This window comes from Impatiens glandulifera, chromosome 6 (genome assembly GCF_907164915.1).
Source record: "Impatiens glandulifera chromosome 6, dImpGla2.1, whole genome shotgun sequence".
NCBI classification, from domain to species: Eukaryota; Viridiplantae; Streptophyta; class Magnoliopsida; order Ericales; family Balsaminaceae; genus Impatiens; species Impatiens glandulifera.
This window is the reverse complement of record NC_061867.1, coordinates 27,726,612-27,745,336: the sequence shown is the minus strand read 5'-3', so window position 1 is coordinate 27,745,336 and position 18,725 is coordinate 27,726,612. Positions and strand designations below refer to the sequence as shown.

Genomic DNA, 18,725 nt, shown 5'->3' with positions numbered 1-18,725 from the left:
AAAACCGAACCGAATTCAAATAAATTTTAATTAAACTGAACCGAATTCGAATTTGATATTCGGTTCGAATTTATTCAACACTTTGTCATCCGTGTGGACCGTGTCTATCAAAGTGAATGTCTTTATTTTAAATATTCAGTCATATTTTTTAAAATATTGTTTTTACATTTTTTTTATGATAATAAATTACATAATATAATTGAAAACTAAAAAGAATTTTTAAATATTAATGATCCATATCTTTTTTAATTTTTATTTAAGAAAAAAAATCATTATAAGAAATTACATATAAAAAAATAAATTACAAAATAACGTTAAGAAACAACTAAATAAAAATATATATATTAAATAATATAATATATTTGCAATATTAAAAAAATTTAATGTAAAAGATTTGAACATATATATATATATTTTTTAATTTCTAATCGTGACTCTAAAAATCCGTAACAATGAAGGATGAAGTAAAACAAATTGAACAAACCAATCCAATTGTGTCGGAAAAATTTCTACCAAATATATACACGCCAATAAAAATTATATTTGAACGAGAGTTGATAAACAACAACGAAAATGTTTTATCAAGTGATAATTGACAATCTATCTACATATATGATAAAAAAAAATGAAAAACTCATATAAATAATGTGAGAATACTTGTAAAAGTGGCTCCTCAAATATTTGTTTAAACAACACTTTATTGAAAAAATAAAAAAAAATAACTTCAAATCTAGTAACTTAATCTCGTTTGTTATTAAGAAGGAAACAAACATAAACTCGATAAATGATCATTAAGACAACTGAAAATATGATCAACAAATAAAAATCTGATATGACTAAATAAAATGTTTGAACAAAATAAAACTCAATTCAAATATTAATGATGAAAATAAAGACAACATCCTCCTAAAATAATTTTTCATATTTTTAAAGAATTTTTGTTTAGTGAGAAATGTTATAAGACAACATGCTTTCACATTATATAACCGCTTAAATATCTCATTTTATATAATCAAACATGATATAAACATAAATTGTTTTATTACCACTCATCAGTATTTTTCTCAAAGATTTTATAATCATCATATATATTAACCTCCTAAATTTTATATAACTTTAACCTCCTAAATTTTATATAACTTTAACATAGATTAAAAATAAAATATAATTATTTAATAATTAATAATACCTAAAATATAATAAAATAAAAATTTTGCTTTTGAATTATTAAATATTTATAATTTGATATGAATATTTTTGTAATTAGAAATTGAGGGAGGAAATTTGAGGAAGGGAATGAGGGAGAGAATGATATGGCGCAATTTGATTAGCCAAAAAAAATAACAAAATTTCTCTCTTCCCCCTCTTCACATTTTATCCTTTTAGTGACATATCATTCCATCACTGAAATTCCCTCTTTTATCACTACTTTTTTTATTGTTCATTTTAAAATAAACAAGTAAATTAAAACATATTAAATACATTTTAAAATTAATAGAAAAAAAGAGAGGAAGTAACCAATTAATGGGGAAGTAATAGAAAAATAATATGTGAGTTTCCATTAATTTATTTTGAAGAATGATTTATGTGTTTGAATTTGTCTTTTTACATCATACATGTTTATTTATTACGTGGCCTCTAATTGAATTCATTAATCCCAACTGCGACATGAATCTACTCCTCCCTCCCTCTCTCTCTCTCTTATATATATATTTACAGCATTATCCAGATGTTTGATTAATCTTCCATTGACAGAATCAAGTTTGTGAATCCTCGTCTCCTATAACGCGCAACATCAGAGGTCATATTTTGTCAGCTAATCTCTCCGGCGACAACTCTCCGGCGACAACTCTCCGAACTAAACCAAGGAACTTCGAGACAAACCCAAGTCCACATTTTTGAACGCCGTTCCCCAAGAATATGTCCGCCGTTTTATCCTTCTTCAAGCGAAAGAAGTCCAACACCGAACATGCCTCTTCGCGTAAGTATCTTTTCTCGAGACTTATTGATCAAAAGTCATTGTTTGAATCTCAAGTTACCTTGATCTTGATATATCTTTGAATCGGAAATCATTTCTATCATGATCTCAGTCATTTTGCCCTATTTGAAGCTGAACTTGGATACATGTGAATTTAATACTTATTAACTTAGGGTTCCTAAATTATTTTCCCTCTAAATTTGTAGTTCCAGATCATGATTCAGCTGGGAGTAGTAGCAGCAACATGTCTAGAGGACATGTGCAAAAAATTGATTTATCAATTGAAGAGGTTTCTAGGGCAACCAACAATTTCTCTGATGGAAATAAGATTGGGGAAGGGGAATTTGGAAAGGTGTATAAAGGGAAGCTTAAAGATGGAACTCCCGTTACAGTTAAGAGGGTTCCAAAGGTAAACACTCATCTTGATAATATGGTTAATAAGAACTGGTGATGGATACTAAGTGGTCTTTTACTTTGGCTGCAGGACCTGTATGATTATCAATCTTCACACGAGTTTAGAAATGAGATCTTGAAGTTATCAAAGATTGAACACCACAATCTGGTCAAGTTATATGGATTTCTTGAACAAGGAAGTGAAAGAATTATTATATTTGAATATGTTGGCAATGGGACACTTAGAGAGCATTTGGATGGTAAATTGAATTTCTTGATTTTAATTGATTCTTAAATGCAATTCTATGATTTAAGGTTCTGGTTTATAAAATGTTGCACGAAAAGGTTTGATTTCTCTAGCATCCAAGTTCCAAAATCTTCAATTCCTGTTAAAGACAATAATAATAATTTTCTAGAAAAATAACAATAATTAGCTGATACAGACTCGCTCCGCAGCTCAGTAGCAGCTATGTCTTATCTTCATCAGGGCTCACAACGAAAAGAAAGGAAATACTTGGTGTTTATATTTCCATAATTAGTTTATATTTCCCTAATTAGTTTATATTTTAAATCCTACAATTCTCATTAAAAGAGAATACAACTAGTATGTTTGGTATCCATTGAATAAAAGCTCACCCTATGGCAGATAGCTTTGCCTAGTTATCGTCTTCAATTTCTCACACGCCTTTGTTGGTGACGATAATAGTCACTGGCAGAGGGCAATACGCCTTCAAATTTATCTATTCCAAGCAAAAACTTGGAATGGTGCATTAATTTTCACGAATCTTTCTCAGTTACTCGAACCATTCGTGATATATTGAGGATCGAAAGCTTTAGTATACAAAGAACTGTTTAGGGTTAGAGAGAAGAATCGTGAAGCTGTATAACTATTTTCTTTAACATGTGAAGATAATCTGATACTGCCTAATCATTTCTTTTTTATTTTAAACTACTAATATTCCTTTTCTTTATCAGCTACAAACTTAGACCTGAATACAGATAATACCAATTACACACAACACAGTTATGGATATACAATCAAAGTGGTAAATTTCATAGTGCATTTGCTAACAATGGTATTTTTTTCATGATGAACTGAGTATTGATTGTGGTTTACAAATGTATTACAAGTTACTCACTCTCTTACAGACTTCTCATTTGGATACTCTCTGTGCTGTAATTGTAAATTGGTTGTACGCATTCTTGGTGTTTACTTTAGATTTTAATGAAACATATTTGTAATGGAAAATCTGGCTAAATGCAGGTTTCCGTGGAGGTGGACTTGAAATTGCTGAACGTTTGGATATCACAATTGACATAGCTCATGCCTTGACATATCTGCATTCTTATTCAGGTAGCCCACCATGATATAGTCCAATAATGTATGACTAACCACCTGAGATACATGCAAATGCTTCCCTCTTAAGGTCTTCAATAACAAGCAAATGAAAACATGATCATGTGCATATTTGATAATTGTTATTTTGTCACAATCACGATTGAAAAGTTGTCAAAGTTAAGTGAACTTTTTCCGTTTGGTATAAGATATTTTTGGATGATGACCTAAATTATTTTATGGATCATCATATTAGATTATATGTAATTTTTAGCATCATTTGGTTTAATTTTCTCTCTTAAATAATGTCAGATTATAATATACTTCTTTCATTTGGTACAATTGTTTTTTTTTCTATGTCCATTATATTATTTTCTAGATCACTATTCACATTTTTTTAGATCATTGTTATTTTTGATAAAAGTAACAAATATAGATTTTTTTTTTATTTGATATGAAAAGCTTATACCAAAACATCCCTTATGTTGCCTTATTTCTTGTTTGTGTGCACCCTCTTATAGGTATCATTGTTTGATATTTGGATCTTATCTAGAAACTAATATTTTGTCTCAACTAAGATCCCATTAGAAAATCTTTAAAGTTAAAAATGATATTGTTTTTTTGTTTGGTAAAAGATTGTTTTCTGGATGATCCTAATTTATTATCATTTTCTAGATTATAGTGAAATCTTGTGTTTTATTTGGTATAAAGAGGATCATGATCATTTTGTGATTTGTTTTTGCTTCATTTGGTATAATTTTTTATTAGATTGTGATTCAAATTATTTTCTCTAGATAATTGGGATTTTTTACAAACATACAAATGTAGACTTTCCGGGATGGTTTAAAGGTTGATTTGATATATTATTGTTTTGCATAGAAAGACTGATTTTTGTTCAGCTGTGAACTACAGATCCTCCAGTTATTCACAGAGATGTAAACTCATCAAACATTCTCATTACTGAGAATCTTCGGGCTAGAGTGTCTGACTTTGGATTTGCGAAAATAGTAACCGAAGATCTGGATGCTACTCTCTCAACCCAAGTCAAAGGGTCAGCCGGCTACTTGGATCCTGAATATGCCAAGGCACATCAGCTTACTGAAAGGAGTGATGTTTACTCTTTTGGCATACTTCTTGTAGAAATGATGACCGGCAGGAATCCAGTTGAACCAAAGAAGTCTCATAAAGAGAGAGTAACGTCAAAATGGGTAAAGCTCTCACTAAATGAACTCAAATAAACATAATTTTCTTTTTCAACTAAGGCATTGTTTGATCTCCGATTATTTGAATTACAAATTTATAATGATTTTTTTTGGTTCTTTAAGGAAATAAAATGTACTGTGGTTGATGATTTAAATGATTTGGAGATATATGTTTGTTGGCGAGTTATTTGAGATTAATCCCAAATAACCCAAACCGAACGATGCCCGCATAATTTTTTCCAAATAATTTTGATTTTTACCATAGGTTATTTTGAAAAGAAGGGTTTACTCTTTTTTTAAAAACCAAGTTTATTCCTTGAAGGAAGCTATGAGGGCTCCTCACTTCCATTAAAAGTGGTTTTAGTAGGAATAAACTTTGGTTTTATTTAAATAAATTATACCCTAATGTCTTTTTTCAAAAAGAAATGTTACACCCTAGAAAGTTAGAGATAATTTTGGTTGGTGATTAGTGTATTATAATCATTCCCACTGTTTCTGATTTGTTTCCGGTTTGACCGATATTTGACCGATGGTATTTGTGTTATCCATCTCGATTCCGCCCGAACACTAATAAACACAATTATATATATATTAATTAATTAATTAAAGAGACCTAACATGACACTTCACGAGCATGAACCCGCTTCCATTTGGCCATTTATGCCATATCCTCTAAAAAAATTGTCTATGAAATGTTTTAATATATATATAGGTCTAATATGTACTGTTCCACTCCGGTTTATTTAAATTTTAAATAATTTGTTTGATAAGTAGATCTTGATTTAAATTAATAACCTATCACAAAGACTAATATGTGTAAACATTTTTTTTTGTGTGTAGGCAATGCAAAAGCTTAGAGATGGAGAAGTTGTGCTAGTTATGGATATAAAGCTTAAAAGAACTCCTGCATCATTAATGGTGGTGGAGCAGATTCTCAAGCTTGCTCGATATTGCCTTGCGCCTCAAAGGCAATCCAGACCGTCCATGAAGAACTGTGTGGAGGCTCTATGGAAGATCCGGAAAGAGTTAACTGAGAAGCATATTTCTCTTACAGCTTCTGCTACTCATCATACTATGGATGTCAATGCCAATGTTAAAGAACATCACCGTAAAATGTTTGGGATCGAAGAAATTGATAAACGATTCCTTTCTGCTTGAATATGCTAAAATTCTTTTTGTTTGATTTGTTGGGTTGTCCACAATTATAGATAATTTCTTGGATTGTATGTATAGATGCATATTATTATACAATTTATGTAACTGTGTTTATATATATTTGACTAAATATTAATCATATCTCTATTGAGGTCTTATATTTAGATACGATATTTTGTGTTGTGTCACATTTTGAGAAGAGTTTATTTTATTTTATTTAAGACAAATATATATATATATATATATATATATATATATATATATATATATATATATATATATATATATATATATATATATATATATATAAAATTTGTATTGTCACTAAATTTGATAGACGTTAAACATTCTTAAAAATATAAATTTAATTTTTAAATTAATTAATCTATATATATATAATGATTCTTAATTTTAAAATGTTCGGATTGTCAGGTTAAAAATTATGTTTAATTTGAATATATATGTGAAAGTAAATGAATACTTGAGTCGGATTATGTGTCAACCTGTCTATAAATTTAAAATGATTAAAAATAAAATTAAAAATTATATATTTCAAATTTAAAACCTAACAAAATAATTACAACCTTTTAAACCACTATGCTAATAAAATTTCATATTTCAAATTCAATAACAAATTTGATAAAAGCGAAACATTCTTAACAATATAAGTTCAACTATTTAACTAATATATATATATATATTAATGCTAAATTTTAAAGTGTCTGGATTGTTGGGTCGAGAGTTGTGGTTAATTTAGATATATATGTGAGAGTAAATGGATACATGGGTCGAATTGTGGGTTGTCACGCTCATAAATTTAAAACAGTTAAAAACAAAATTAAAAATGATATATGTATGTTTTGAACTTGCAACCTAACAAAATAATTACAACCTTTTAACTAACTAGGCTAATAAAACTTTACATTTTAAATTCAATACCAAATTTGATGAACGCGGAAATTCTTAACAATATAAATTAAACTTTTAAACTAACTAATATATATATAATGATGCATAATTTTAAAGTGTCCGGATTATTGGGTCGAGAACTATAATTAATTTGGATATATATGTAAGAGTAAATAAATATTTGAGTCAGATTGTGGATTGACCTCCCATAAATTTAAACGGTTAAAAATAAAATTAAAAATGTTATATGTTTTCGAACTTGAAACCTAACAAAATAATTACAAATCTTTAAGCAACTAGGCTAATAAGATTTATATTTTAATTTCAATACCAAATTTGATAAACGTTGGACATTCTTAATAATATAAATTTAACTTTTTAACTAACTAATTTATATATATATAATGATGCTTAATTTCAAATTGTCCAGATTGTCGGGTATAAGTTGTGGTTAATTTGGATATATATGTGAGAGTAAATGCATACTTGAGTTGAATTATGGGTTGAGCTATCTATAAACGTAAAATGGTTAAAAATAAAATTAAAAATGCTATATTGATATTTGGGTCGGATTGTGGGTTGACCCGTCCATAAACTTAAAACGGTTAAAACTAAAATTAAAAATGATATACACATGTTTTGAACTTGCAACATAACAAAATAATTACAACCCTTTAACCAACCAGGCTAATAAAATTTATATTTTAAATGCAATACCAAATTTGATGAACGTTGAACATTCTTAACAATATAAATTCAATTTTTCAACTAACACTAATATATATATATAATGATGCTTAATTTTAAAATTTCTGGATTGTCAGGTTTAAAGGTATGGTTAATTTGGATATATATGTGAGAGTAAATAGATAATTTAGTCGGATCGTGGGTTGACCCGTCCATAAACTTAAAACGGTTAAAAATAAAAATAAAAATGCTATATTTCGAACTTACAACATAACAAAACTATTACAACCCTTTAACTATGCTAATAAGACTTTATATTTTAAATTCAATATCAAATTTGATAAACACGGAACATTCTTAAAAATATAAGTTTAATTTTTTAACTAACTATAATATATATATATATATAATTATGCTTAATTTCAGAGTATCCGGATTGCCGGGTCGAGAGTTGTGGTTAATTTATATATATATATATATATATATATATATATATATATATATATGAAAGTAAATGAAAATTTGGATCAGATTGTGGGTTGACCCACCCATAAATTTAAAATGATTAAAAATAAAATTAAAAATAAAAATAAAAATAAAATTAAAAATAATACATGTATATTTCAAATGTGCAACCTAACAAAACAAGTTCAACTTTTTAACTAAGTGTAATTAAAATTCGGTTTGCCGATGGATAATAGGCCGATAACAATTGAAAGTGGTTAAAAAATATGAATCAAATATTTTATAAATCAAAGTAAGGTCACGATGCTAAATGTTAAAAAAATCTGAATCAAATATTGACTGACCAAAGTGAGAAGGTAAAGTCACTAGATGAGAGATTCATTAAAAAAAATGTAATGAGATGAGTTATTTACCGAAGTGAATAAAATGTGTAAAGAGAGTGTTTTATTTTTTGTTTTAATATATTATTCGCAATTTAATAAAAAAATTTAAACTTTGAATACATTAAATTTATTTTATTTATATTTTAATGCACACGAATTTTGCTAGTTATAATAGTGATATGTTTAACCTTACTCCAAAATATTATGACATTAAATTATCTCCATTAATGATAGTATTTAAGTTTAATAATTGTACATTAAATTAAATAATACAATCTTCTCCGTAGTCAAATGTTCATTTGTGAAGTAAATTCCATAATACATGTATGTGTTATTCCTCATGAGGAAATTGTCCATTGTCTGATATGAATGCAGTCGTTCAATAATTTGTTTTATCATCATTATCCGAGAATGAGTCCAAGGGTACAAGTGAAATTGTCATGTGTTTGAGCAGTGTGGTTGGTGATATTCTATTGTTGATAATAGCTCTCATTACAGAGTTTTTTTTTACCCAAATCAGTTTCCTGCATAATGGGCCTTAGTTCATCCATAGTTCCTATATTAAATATGTTACTTAAGTTGTTAAGTGGGCCATTATGGATTTGTGAATTGGTGTTGTTTTGCTGGTTTTAGAAGAAAAAGTCGTGGGGTTGTGGTTCAATATGAACGATAGGGTTTAGGATTTGAAGCGAAGTTACTCTGCTTGTTTGATTTGAATGTCATCCTTTCCAGCTGGATCCTCTGGGCTTCGGTTTCATCCATTTTATGTGTAAGTTGTTCGGAGTTAAGTAATGCAAGTATAGAGATCGAATTCAATCAAACTATATTGTTGGCCATATTGTTGGTTGGTGGATGAGGATGGAATGTTTCCCATTGGCTCATATTCTATTTGATTCATAGGTTGACTCTCAAGTAACTTCTGAGTAGTGTTTTTTCAATCTTGATATTCCTTACGTTTGGTTTGGATCTGGTTATGTTACAGAAGATGGGATTTGGAACTACGGTTTTGCCGGCTCGCAACCATGGTCCGAAGGAAAAGATCGACCATCCAATCATTGAGAGATGATGATGCCATTTTGGCAGCATTCTCTTTTTTTATGAGTGAGCAACCCAAAAATGTAATAGAAATCCGGCAAGAAATCATAGATAATATTGATTAGAAGGTTCCTATTGGATTGGTCTGGTAGTGGTATTGGAAAATCCGTTGAGAACAGTTTTTAATGTTAATATTGATTGATAAGGTTTGAAAAATGCAACTGAGTTCGAGTAGATATGCCTTGTTTGCATAAATAGACAGAAAGGTTTGTGAAATTTGCCCAAAGTGTTGTCGAATTAAAAACTTTCCTAGAAGAAGGCAAGAGCCAAGAGGGTTAACTGGACACTTTTATCTGGGTTTTCTATAAAAGAAAAAATGGTTTACCTTCAATTATCCTAACCACAAAGAGTTTTTTCCATTTAATTGAAGATTTGAGTCATCTTTAAGTATTTGAGAACACATTTTAAAGGGAAATAATAGATATGACCTGGGATCATATTAGTAAAGAGAATAGAGTTTCAAAACTAATCTCCACCAAAAGCAGAGAACACATTTAAAAGACATAAAAAATACTCAAAATATCTAATGAACTTGAAAACAAATACTCAAATAACTCATTAAACGTGAAATTACACATTAAACATATGAAAAGAGAGTTCAGATATCAGTTCAATTTGTTATATAGACATTTATTTTTGGCAAAATCAGTTAAGGGAAAGAAAAAACACAAGAATATAGAGTATTTAGAAAATACAGAAATGCGAACTGAAAAACATTACAGTGCAGTCTATTGTCTTTCCGCAAATCCAAAAACCGGATGAACCACCTCATTTCAAGACAGATGCGATATGGGGTTTGTTATCACCCGAAAGGAGCTTGTTGTGTTCATCCATGTGGTCCACTAGACATGACAAATTCAATTATACTTGTTTGTTGTCACAAATGACAGATTCAAAAGATAATCAGAAGCGCTATTATTTAAGGGATAGAGAAGTGTGTGATCAAATATGGTTATCTCATCACATAATGATTCGGCTTATGAAACCCTGAAAGCTACGTGAAAAACAAGATGGGTTTACCTAATTTTGGTAAAAGTGTCTTTTAAACCAGCGAATTAGAGGTGTTTCTTGAGGTGGAGGAGTTAAGAGATCGAGCATGGTTTCCTTCTCTTTCGGAGTCAAAGCGACTCCTCGAATAAGATCCAATGCCATTACGTGCACGTTTGTCTTCTTCCTGTGCCTGTTGTAACTCCATATTCCACCTGCAGCTGCTGCTATTATAACCTATTCCAATAACCAAACAAAATCTTACCTTTACATGGGAAAAGGAAATATGAGCAACAACTATAACTTAATCCTTCCTACTTACTGGTGACAACCACAAAGATGCAGTTTGCCAATCGAATTTTGGCGTATACAGTACTGTTTCCCCAAAATCATCCTCCAGTTTCTTGAAGATTTCTTTGTCACTCTTCCCCGCTCGGATTTCATCACGAATTAACTGCAGCATTTACGCTATTGGGTCTTACAAAGAACAAGTAGACTAGGATAGTTAAAATATGACTTGTTGTTATCACTTTTTGTAATCTAGATCATGCTATGGAAAAATCTATTTTTGTTATATATTCCAAAATATTAGCAAATGACTTGGGAGGATACTCCATATGAAGAAAAAAAATATAATCTAGCAAGAGTTGATTCTTTATACCTAGCTTAAATTCAAAACCCATACTATGACAAGAACAGGCAAAAATGGAGCCACTTCCAAAGAGAAAAAGGGAAAATAGGTAAAAACCTTTCTGAGCAAAATGGCGACATCAGCTTGAGATTCTTCAATGGATTGGTTGCCACACTCGGTGCAACGAACATTGTGACTGATGTTTCTTGCTCTGGCTGCCTCAGTACGCGCCTTCGTTACGGAATCATCTTCACTAGTCATTTGTGAAATCTGTAAAACCCTCTCTTCTTTTCACCTTTACAAGACAAACCTAAGAAACTAAACCAATCAGCAATAAGCTTAACCAAATTTCATGCAGGCATTTCATCGAACACGTCACATACGCTAAAATCATTGGAAAGAAAACATCATGAAGAACACTGCTGATTACAGGAAACCAAGATGAATGTATTGAAATTACCTAAGTGGTTCACACTAAAATGGGATAGAGATAGAGAATTTAAAGACTTTAACTTTATAATCCGTAACTAGTAACAGTAAGAAATGCATATACGTACTATGTAAGAACGATCGATAGAAAAGGCGGCACAAAGAGAGAGAGAGAGAGAGAGGGAGAGGACAAGCAATGAAGAGAAGCTTACTTTCTTCTTTGCTGGTCAGTGCGGGACTCCAGTAAAGGAGCTACGCTGAACCTGTATACTTGGTGAACCGTTTGATCATAAGAAAAGAACGAATGCATTCAGTATCAAGGCCGGACTTGACTCGATGATAGGGTTACCCTAATTCTAACCCTAACCTAATCCCAAAACACATTAGGAAAAATCTATTCTAAACTTTGTTTGTTGGTTTTTGTTAATTATTAATAATCTCAATACAATCTATCATTTAAATAATAAAATTAATACTATTCAATTAATTAATTAAAATATATTTTATTATTATACATTAATACTTATTTAAATAATTTATTAAAAAAATATTGTCTTCACTAATAATTTTTTAAAAATAATTTAAAACTTATTAAAATAAATGTTAAACACCCTAATGCTTTTATCATTAATTAATTACTTAAGTCAATTAAAAAAAAAAAGTGAGTTTGAACCTAATTAATAATTGATAATAAAAAATTTACACATAACAAAACTATGTAATATCCTTGAAAATCGAATTGAACTGAAATTAAAAATCATCGAAATGAAAACGAACTCAAAAGTTTCGATGATCGATCTACATGGTTAAAAATTTAAAGAAAATGCATAATTGTTTATTTACAATCAATATTTTAATGCGACCTCTTTTATAATAATGAAGTGTTTCGTTCATTTAATTATTATAAATATTTTTAAAAACAAATAATAATAATAATAATACAAAATAATTTTCTTTTAAAAAACAATCCACGGATAAACTGATTTACATGTAAATTTTCTAATTATTATTCTTAACTTTCTTTTAATACAAATTAGATACACTTCTATTATTTAGTAATGAGTTTTTATAAACAGATCAAATTGACCCGACCTAGGATCTTGTATAATAGACCAATGTCAGGTTCATGTTATATAAAAAATGGAAAAAGATAAATTTAACGAATGACAAGCAATATTAAGGCCATAAATTCTACGTGGTCTGCACTATATGAGTAGGGAGATAATTTTTTTTTTTTGATAAATATATAATAACATTTCATTTTTTCAAACGTTTCATTTTCCCTATCTTTCTTCTTTTTATTTTCGACGATCTCTCTCTTTTTTCTTTGGCGATTTCTTACTCTCCAGATTCATCGACTTCTTATCTTCATCGTCGTCCAATCGAAAATGGTGAGTCTTTTCTCTTTCCTTCATTTATCTCCTTTCGTTTAAAAGCATGCAAAACGTTCGATCGAAAATGGTTGTAAGTGATAAGTCTTTTCTTCTTTCTTCGTTTATCTCCCCTTTGTTTAAAAGCATGCAAAACGTCGATCGAAAATGGGAAGTCTTTCATACTTCTTCTCTTCTATTCAGACTGGTCCAGGCAAAACTCCAACAAGGTACACCGTGTTATCCATCTTTTTTGTAGAGAGTGTAGATGATTAGAGTTTAGCGTTATTAAGGATTAGGGTTTAACGTAGAAGATTTTGTTTTTAATATTCTGTTTAGCGATTAGGGTTTAGCATGACTGTTAGATAAAATTAGACCGGTTCAAATAATCTAACTTAAATAAACCTTCCATACAGGAACAAGGAACCGGACCGGTCAAACAAAAGAACCGGCTAAAGAAAACTAGCCGGTCAAGTCATTAAACCGACCAGGAACACTTGGAACATGACCACACAAAGAAAGGATCAGCCAAAGCTTAAAACCGGAAACATCAGACAGCCGATCAGCCACAAGGCAGAGGAATAACCGGAAGAAGTCCGGTTATATCACTCACACCGGAAGCCATCCGGTTAAGTCCAATGACCGACCAACACAAGAAGACAATTCGGGTATCTGTTGAGAATGATACCAAAGGAACAGACTGAACACTTCCATATCCATACAAGTCTGAGGAAAGTCTGCAGGCTGCAGAAGACAGTCCTACAGGATCTTTCCACTTCGAGATAAGTCAGAAAGAAGATCTTCCAAGTACAAACAACTGTCTAACAGACAGTGTCCACATTGAGTAAAAGACAAACCTAGCAGGTTTGTCTTACACACCGGAAGAACAGACCGCCAGGTCTGAGATTGACCGTCAGGTCTGAAAAGACGACCGCAGGGTCTGAAACTCTGAATCACTGAACCTCTGCTCAGCCAATCAGATTCAAGGAAGTGAAATATGACCGTTGGCATATTTCATCTATAAAAGGGGGCAGTTGAAGAAGAGTAAAGGCGGGACAAGTGGGATAACAAGAGAGATTCTAAGAGCATTTAATTTACAAGTGAAAACAGTGTATTCTATCTCTAGAAAGAGCCTAAGTGCTAAAATTGAAGTGTGTGTCTTATAATTTCGGTGTAAATTGTAAGAGTGTTATCAAGCAGGAAATAAGTCTTGATAGGATTGTACTTGTTTTCTTTAGTGAATATCCTTCTCGCGGTTTCGAAAGGAAAGGGTGACGTAGGAGTTTTATCTCCGAACATCCATAAAATCTGTTTTGTCATTTACTTTTTGCCGGTTCCATTATTTAACCGACCCGTACCGCTATAACCGACCTAACTCTATCCTAGCCGAACCACCAGGTTACCGAAACCGACCCATCAATTTTCTTTAACCTTCATCATCCGAAACCGGTTCTGACTATCATACAAGTGTGCTGCTTCAACCTGAAACAAACCTCTTCCGCGCTTGAACCTAGTTCAAGGGTTTGTGACAGTTTGTGTAGTATTGAAACCCCGGTGTTAATCTTTAACCGGATTAACCACCACCCTTCGAGTAAGAACCGCTAACCGGTCCAACCCCGGTCCTCCAACGGCTACCTAGATCCTAACAATTGGTATCAGAGCAGTTAGTTTCAATACTCAAGCAAGCATGTTTCAGGATAGGCCTCCAATGCTAGAAGGTGATGACTTTGCCAACTGGAAGGCACGCATGCACCTGCACTTAATCACTTTGGATGATGAGATGGAGTCCATTCTGGCCGAAGGACCGATAATCATTGATAAGGACAGAAAGGAATGGACAGCTGAAGATAGAAGGAGAAACAACCTGGATAACCATGCTAGAAACCGGATCTCCAACAGTGTGGATAGAAATACGTACAGCAAGATCAGGGACTGCAAGACCGCAAAGGAGACATGGAATACGGTTATTCAGATCTTTGAGGGAAATGAAAGAACAAAGGAAAACAAGATAATGGTGGCTACTCAGAAGTTTGAAAGCATCAAAATGAAACCGGGAGAAACTATGAAAGAGTACAATGACCGGTTCACTGGTGTGTTAGATGAGTTAGCAACTCTTGGCAAGAGGTATGACAACAAAGAGGTCATCATGAAAGCTTTGAGATCTCTTCCAAGTGTATGGAACATAAAGACAATGGTAATGAGGGAATCAAAAAGCCTACGTAAGATGAAACTACACGATGTATTCGAAGACCTTAAGGCATATGAGTTTGAAATGAGGTCTAGAACTGAAGAAGAAGTCTCGACCTCAACATCAACCAGAGCACTAATCACCTCTACAGAACCGGCTGCACCTGCACCAGCACCGGCACCTGTACCGATCAGAACCGCCGAACAGTTCACCGAGGATGCCATGGCTATGCTTGCACAAAAGTTTGGGAGGTTCATGAAAAGGAGCCAACCGACCAACTACAACTATGGTGATAAATCCAATGTAAGGTGTTATAACTGTAACTGTTTGGGACATTTTAAGTGGGAATGCAGGAAACCAAGGAGGGATGACCGGAAACCGGATTACCAAAATAACCGAAACAATTATCAACAAACCGGTGAAGGAAGTGAGGTACCGAAAGCACTAATAGCCGATGATGGAGGAAGCTTATGGGCTCACAGTGACAGTGATGATGAACTCACATGTCTCATGGCAAATGAGGAACATGTATTTGACTCTCCCTGTGAAGAATTTACTAAATATGAGTTATATAATGCATTGAATGACATGGTAGAAGAGTATAAGAACCTACTAGCCATGCTACCTAAGCACCTCAACATTAGAACCGATCCTATAGTACCCATTCCGACAGAACCAGAAGTACCCATTATAAGCAAACCGGAGATCATAGAACCTGATGAAATCCCTAGCATAGAAACCAAGTTAGAACCTGAACCACCACTTAGTACCGAAAGGCCTAGTGAACCGGCTAGAGAACTAACCGAAGAAGAAAATGCCCGACTCCAATATAAGATGGCTGCATATAAGAGATCTAGTGATATAGTAAAGAAAATGTGTAGTCATTACAGACATCCCCATTGCAAGTTTGGCCTAGGATACACAGAGGATAGCTCCAAAGACCAAAAACCCGTAGAGAAAGTAAGGCTTACAAGAAGTAACCTCCCTTTTATAAGATTCCTTAAAAGGTCCTGGACCGCTGAAGAAGAGTTGATCGCATACTATAGGGAAGAAAAGCTAAAATACGATTATGTTGGTCCAACCGACTCTGAGAAATGGCTTGACCCCGTGAAAAGAAAAGCCGAAATCCTCAAATATATGAAAGCCAATCCCGAACCGCATAGGTCAAACCAAAGATCACCACTATTTAAGACCTTTGTAGGAAAACCGAGATACACAAGACCGAGTGCCAAAAGGACGGTTAAAACCCTAACAAAGAAGACCGTCCGGTTTTTCAAGGTTTGGATACCCAAGGGACTAATCGCATGTGGACCCAAGTAAATGTGGGTACCAAATGGTTGTAAATATGTACATTTTGCAGGATCTAAAGAAACGGCTAGGAAACTCTGAATGGTACTTGGACAGCGGTTGCTCCAGGCATATGACCGGAAACAACAATCTGCTAACCGATATCAGAATAGTAACCGGTGCTCTAATCACCTTCGGTGACAACTCAAAAGGTAGAACTGTGGGCAAGGGTAAGATTGTCCATGGTAACTTAACTATTGATAATGTACTTTTAGTTGAAAACCTACGTTTTAACTTGCTAAGCATAAGTCAAATGTGTGATGCTGGATACACGGTAGAATTCCTTAAACATGCATGCTTAGTTAAAAACTCTCAAGGTATTATACTACTAACCGGAAATAGGTTAGGTAACATTTACAAGGTAGACTGGAAAACTAAGGTAGAATACCCTATATGCATGATAGCTAAGACTGATCAAACCTGGTTGTGGCATAAGAGACTAAACCATCTGAACATGAAAACCTTGAACTACATTCACGGTAAAAAGCTAGTTGAAGGCATTCCTGACATAGTATTTAACCAGGACAAGGTTTGCTCAGCATGTCAAATGGGTAAACAAACTAGGTCAACCTTTAAGAGTAAGGGAAATATACAATCTAGTCGATGCTTAGATCTCCTTCATATGGATTTATTTGGACCGATTCAGGTCGTTAGCCTAGGAGGTATGCTTTACACCATGTTAGTTATTGATGATTATTCTAGATTTACATGGGTAATATTCTTACCATCTAAACGTGAAACCGCATCAAACCTAATTACACTACTTAAACGTTTGCAAAATGAAAGATCAAATCACATTAATAGCATTAGAAGTGATAGAGGTACCGAATTTACCAATAGCACCTTAACCGCATATCTTGATGAATCCGGTATTAGACACGAGTTGTCTAGTGCTAGGACTCCTCAACAAAATGGCCTGGCCGAGAGAAGAAACCGGACTCTCAAGGAAGCCGCACGGTCCATGATAGCCGATTCGGGCGTTGCTTAGAAATTTTGGGCTGAGGCTATCAACACTGCATGTTATACACAAAATCGGTCTCTGATTAACAAGTTTCATAACAAAACACCTTATGAGGTTTATTTTAACAGGGTTCCCAAACTTAAGTACCTCAAGATTTTCGGTTGTAAATGCTATATACATATAAATGGTAAAACCCAACTCTCTGCTTTTGATGCAAAAACCGATACTGGGATCATGCTAGGTTATTCAGCAGTGAGTAAGGCATATAGAGTGCATAATAGAACCTCAACCATGGAGGAAACAATTCACGTTGTTTTCGATGAATCGGTTGAAAGTAATACTGCATCATACCTTGATCTACACAACAGATTGGAAAACAACAATATCCATTCCGATAGTGAAGATGAAATCCCGGTTTTCAGACGGTTTGTCCATGACCAGATGGGTAATATTGAAACCCAGCCTGATCAAGCTGTTCCACGATAGGAAGCTGACACTTCGGTCCAATCCGAGGAAGTCGGTCGGTCTGACAATCATGTTCAGCGAGTAGACCGGACATTCTTTTTGCAGTCGGTGTGTGGGAGATTCCAAGCAAATCTTAAACAATCCCACTACACAACAGCAAAGAGAATATTGAAATACCTAAAGGGGACACCTGGTGTCGGCCTATGGTATCCAAAGGACTCGTCCTTTAATCTAACAAGTTATTCAGATGCAGACTATGCAGGCTGTAAGATTGACAGAAAAAACACCGGCGGAACATGTCAGTTCCTAGGTGACCGACTTGTGTCATGGCATAGCAAGAAACAGACATCGGTGGCCACATCCACTGCAGAAGCTGAATACCTGGCGGCAGGAAGTTGTTGTTCACAACTCCTTTGGATACAACAACAGCTGAAGGACTTCGGTTTACAATCCGGTTCTCCACTCTAGGACCAAGCATATTGACATACGGCACCACTTCATCCGGGAACATGTCACGCTAAAGCATATCCGGATGGAATACGTACCGACTGATCAACAAGTAGCCGATATCTTCACGAAGCCTCTACAGGAAGCTAAGTTCTCTCAATTTAGACTTACTCTCGGTTTAACCGACATTAGTTAGATCCTTCCCAAGGATGCTTAAAGGGAAATCGGTTCGGACAGATAAAACCGGTAGTTCCTCCTAAACTGTTGGACTTCAAATTTTCAAGGTACCTATGGAAG

General features: G+C 33.1%; 2 protein-coding genes across 4 annotated transcripts; one reads left to right on the top strand and one right to left on the bottom strand.

Annotated features, from left to right (window-relative positions):
- Window positions 1-1,693: 1,693 nt before the first annotated feature.
- LOC124941456 (calmodulin-binding receptor-like cytoplasmic kinase 1) lies at window positions 1,694-6,227 on the top strand. Its single transcript, XM_047481789.1, has 6 exons — window positions 1,694-1,981; window positions 2,185-2,387; window positions 2,463-2,631; window positions 3,636-3,725; window positions 4,620-4,915; window positions 5,750-6,227. The coding sequence occupies exons 1-6, from the start codon at window positions 1,921-1,923 to the stop codon at window positions 6,065-6,067; spliced, it is 1,137 nt and encodes a 378-aa protein (XP_047337745.1). The 5' UTR covers window positions 1,694-1,920; the 3' UTR covers window positions 6,068-6,227.
- Window positions 6,228-10,195: 3,968 nt separating this feature from the next.
- On the bottom strand, window positions 10,196-11,991 carry LOC124942270 (cytochrome c-type biogenesis CcmH-like mitochondrial protein). Of its 3 annotated transcripts, XM_047482736.1 has the most exons (5): window positions 11,863-11,991; window positions 11,339-11,531; window positions 10,913-11,044; window positions 10,624-10,827; window positions 10,196-10,445 (listed from the first exon to the last, which is right to left on the bottom strand). In XM_047482736.1, exons 2-4 carry the CDS (start codon window positions 11,480-11,482, stop codon window positions 10,624-10,626), a joined length of 480 nt encoding a protein of 159 aa, XP_047338692.1. In that variant the 5' UTR covers window positions 11,483-11,531; window positions 11,863-11,991; the 3' UTR covers window positions 10,196-10,445. The 3 variants fall into 3 exon arrangements, with proteins under 3 accessions (XP_047338692.1, XP_047338690.1, XP_047338691.1); XM_047482734.1 differs by having other exon boundaries at window positions 10,196-10,827; XM_047482735.1 differs by having other exon boundaries at window positions 10,196-10,827; window positions 11,339-11,539; window positions 11,863-11,957.
- Between the last annotated feature and the right edge of the window lie 6,734 nt (window positions 11,992-18,725).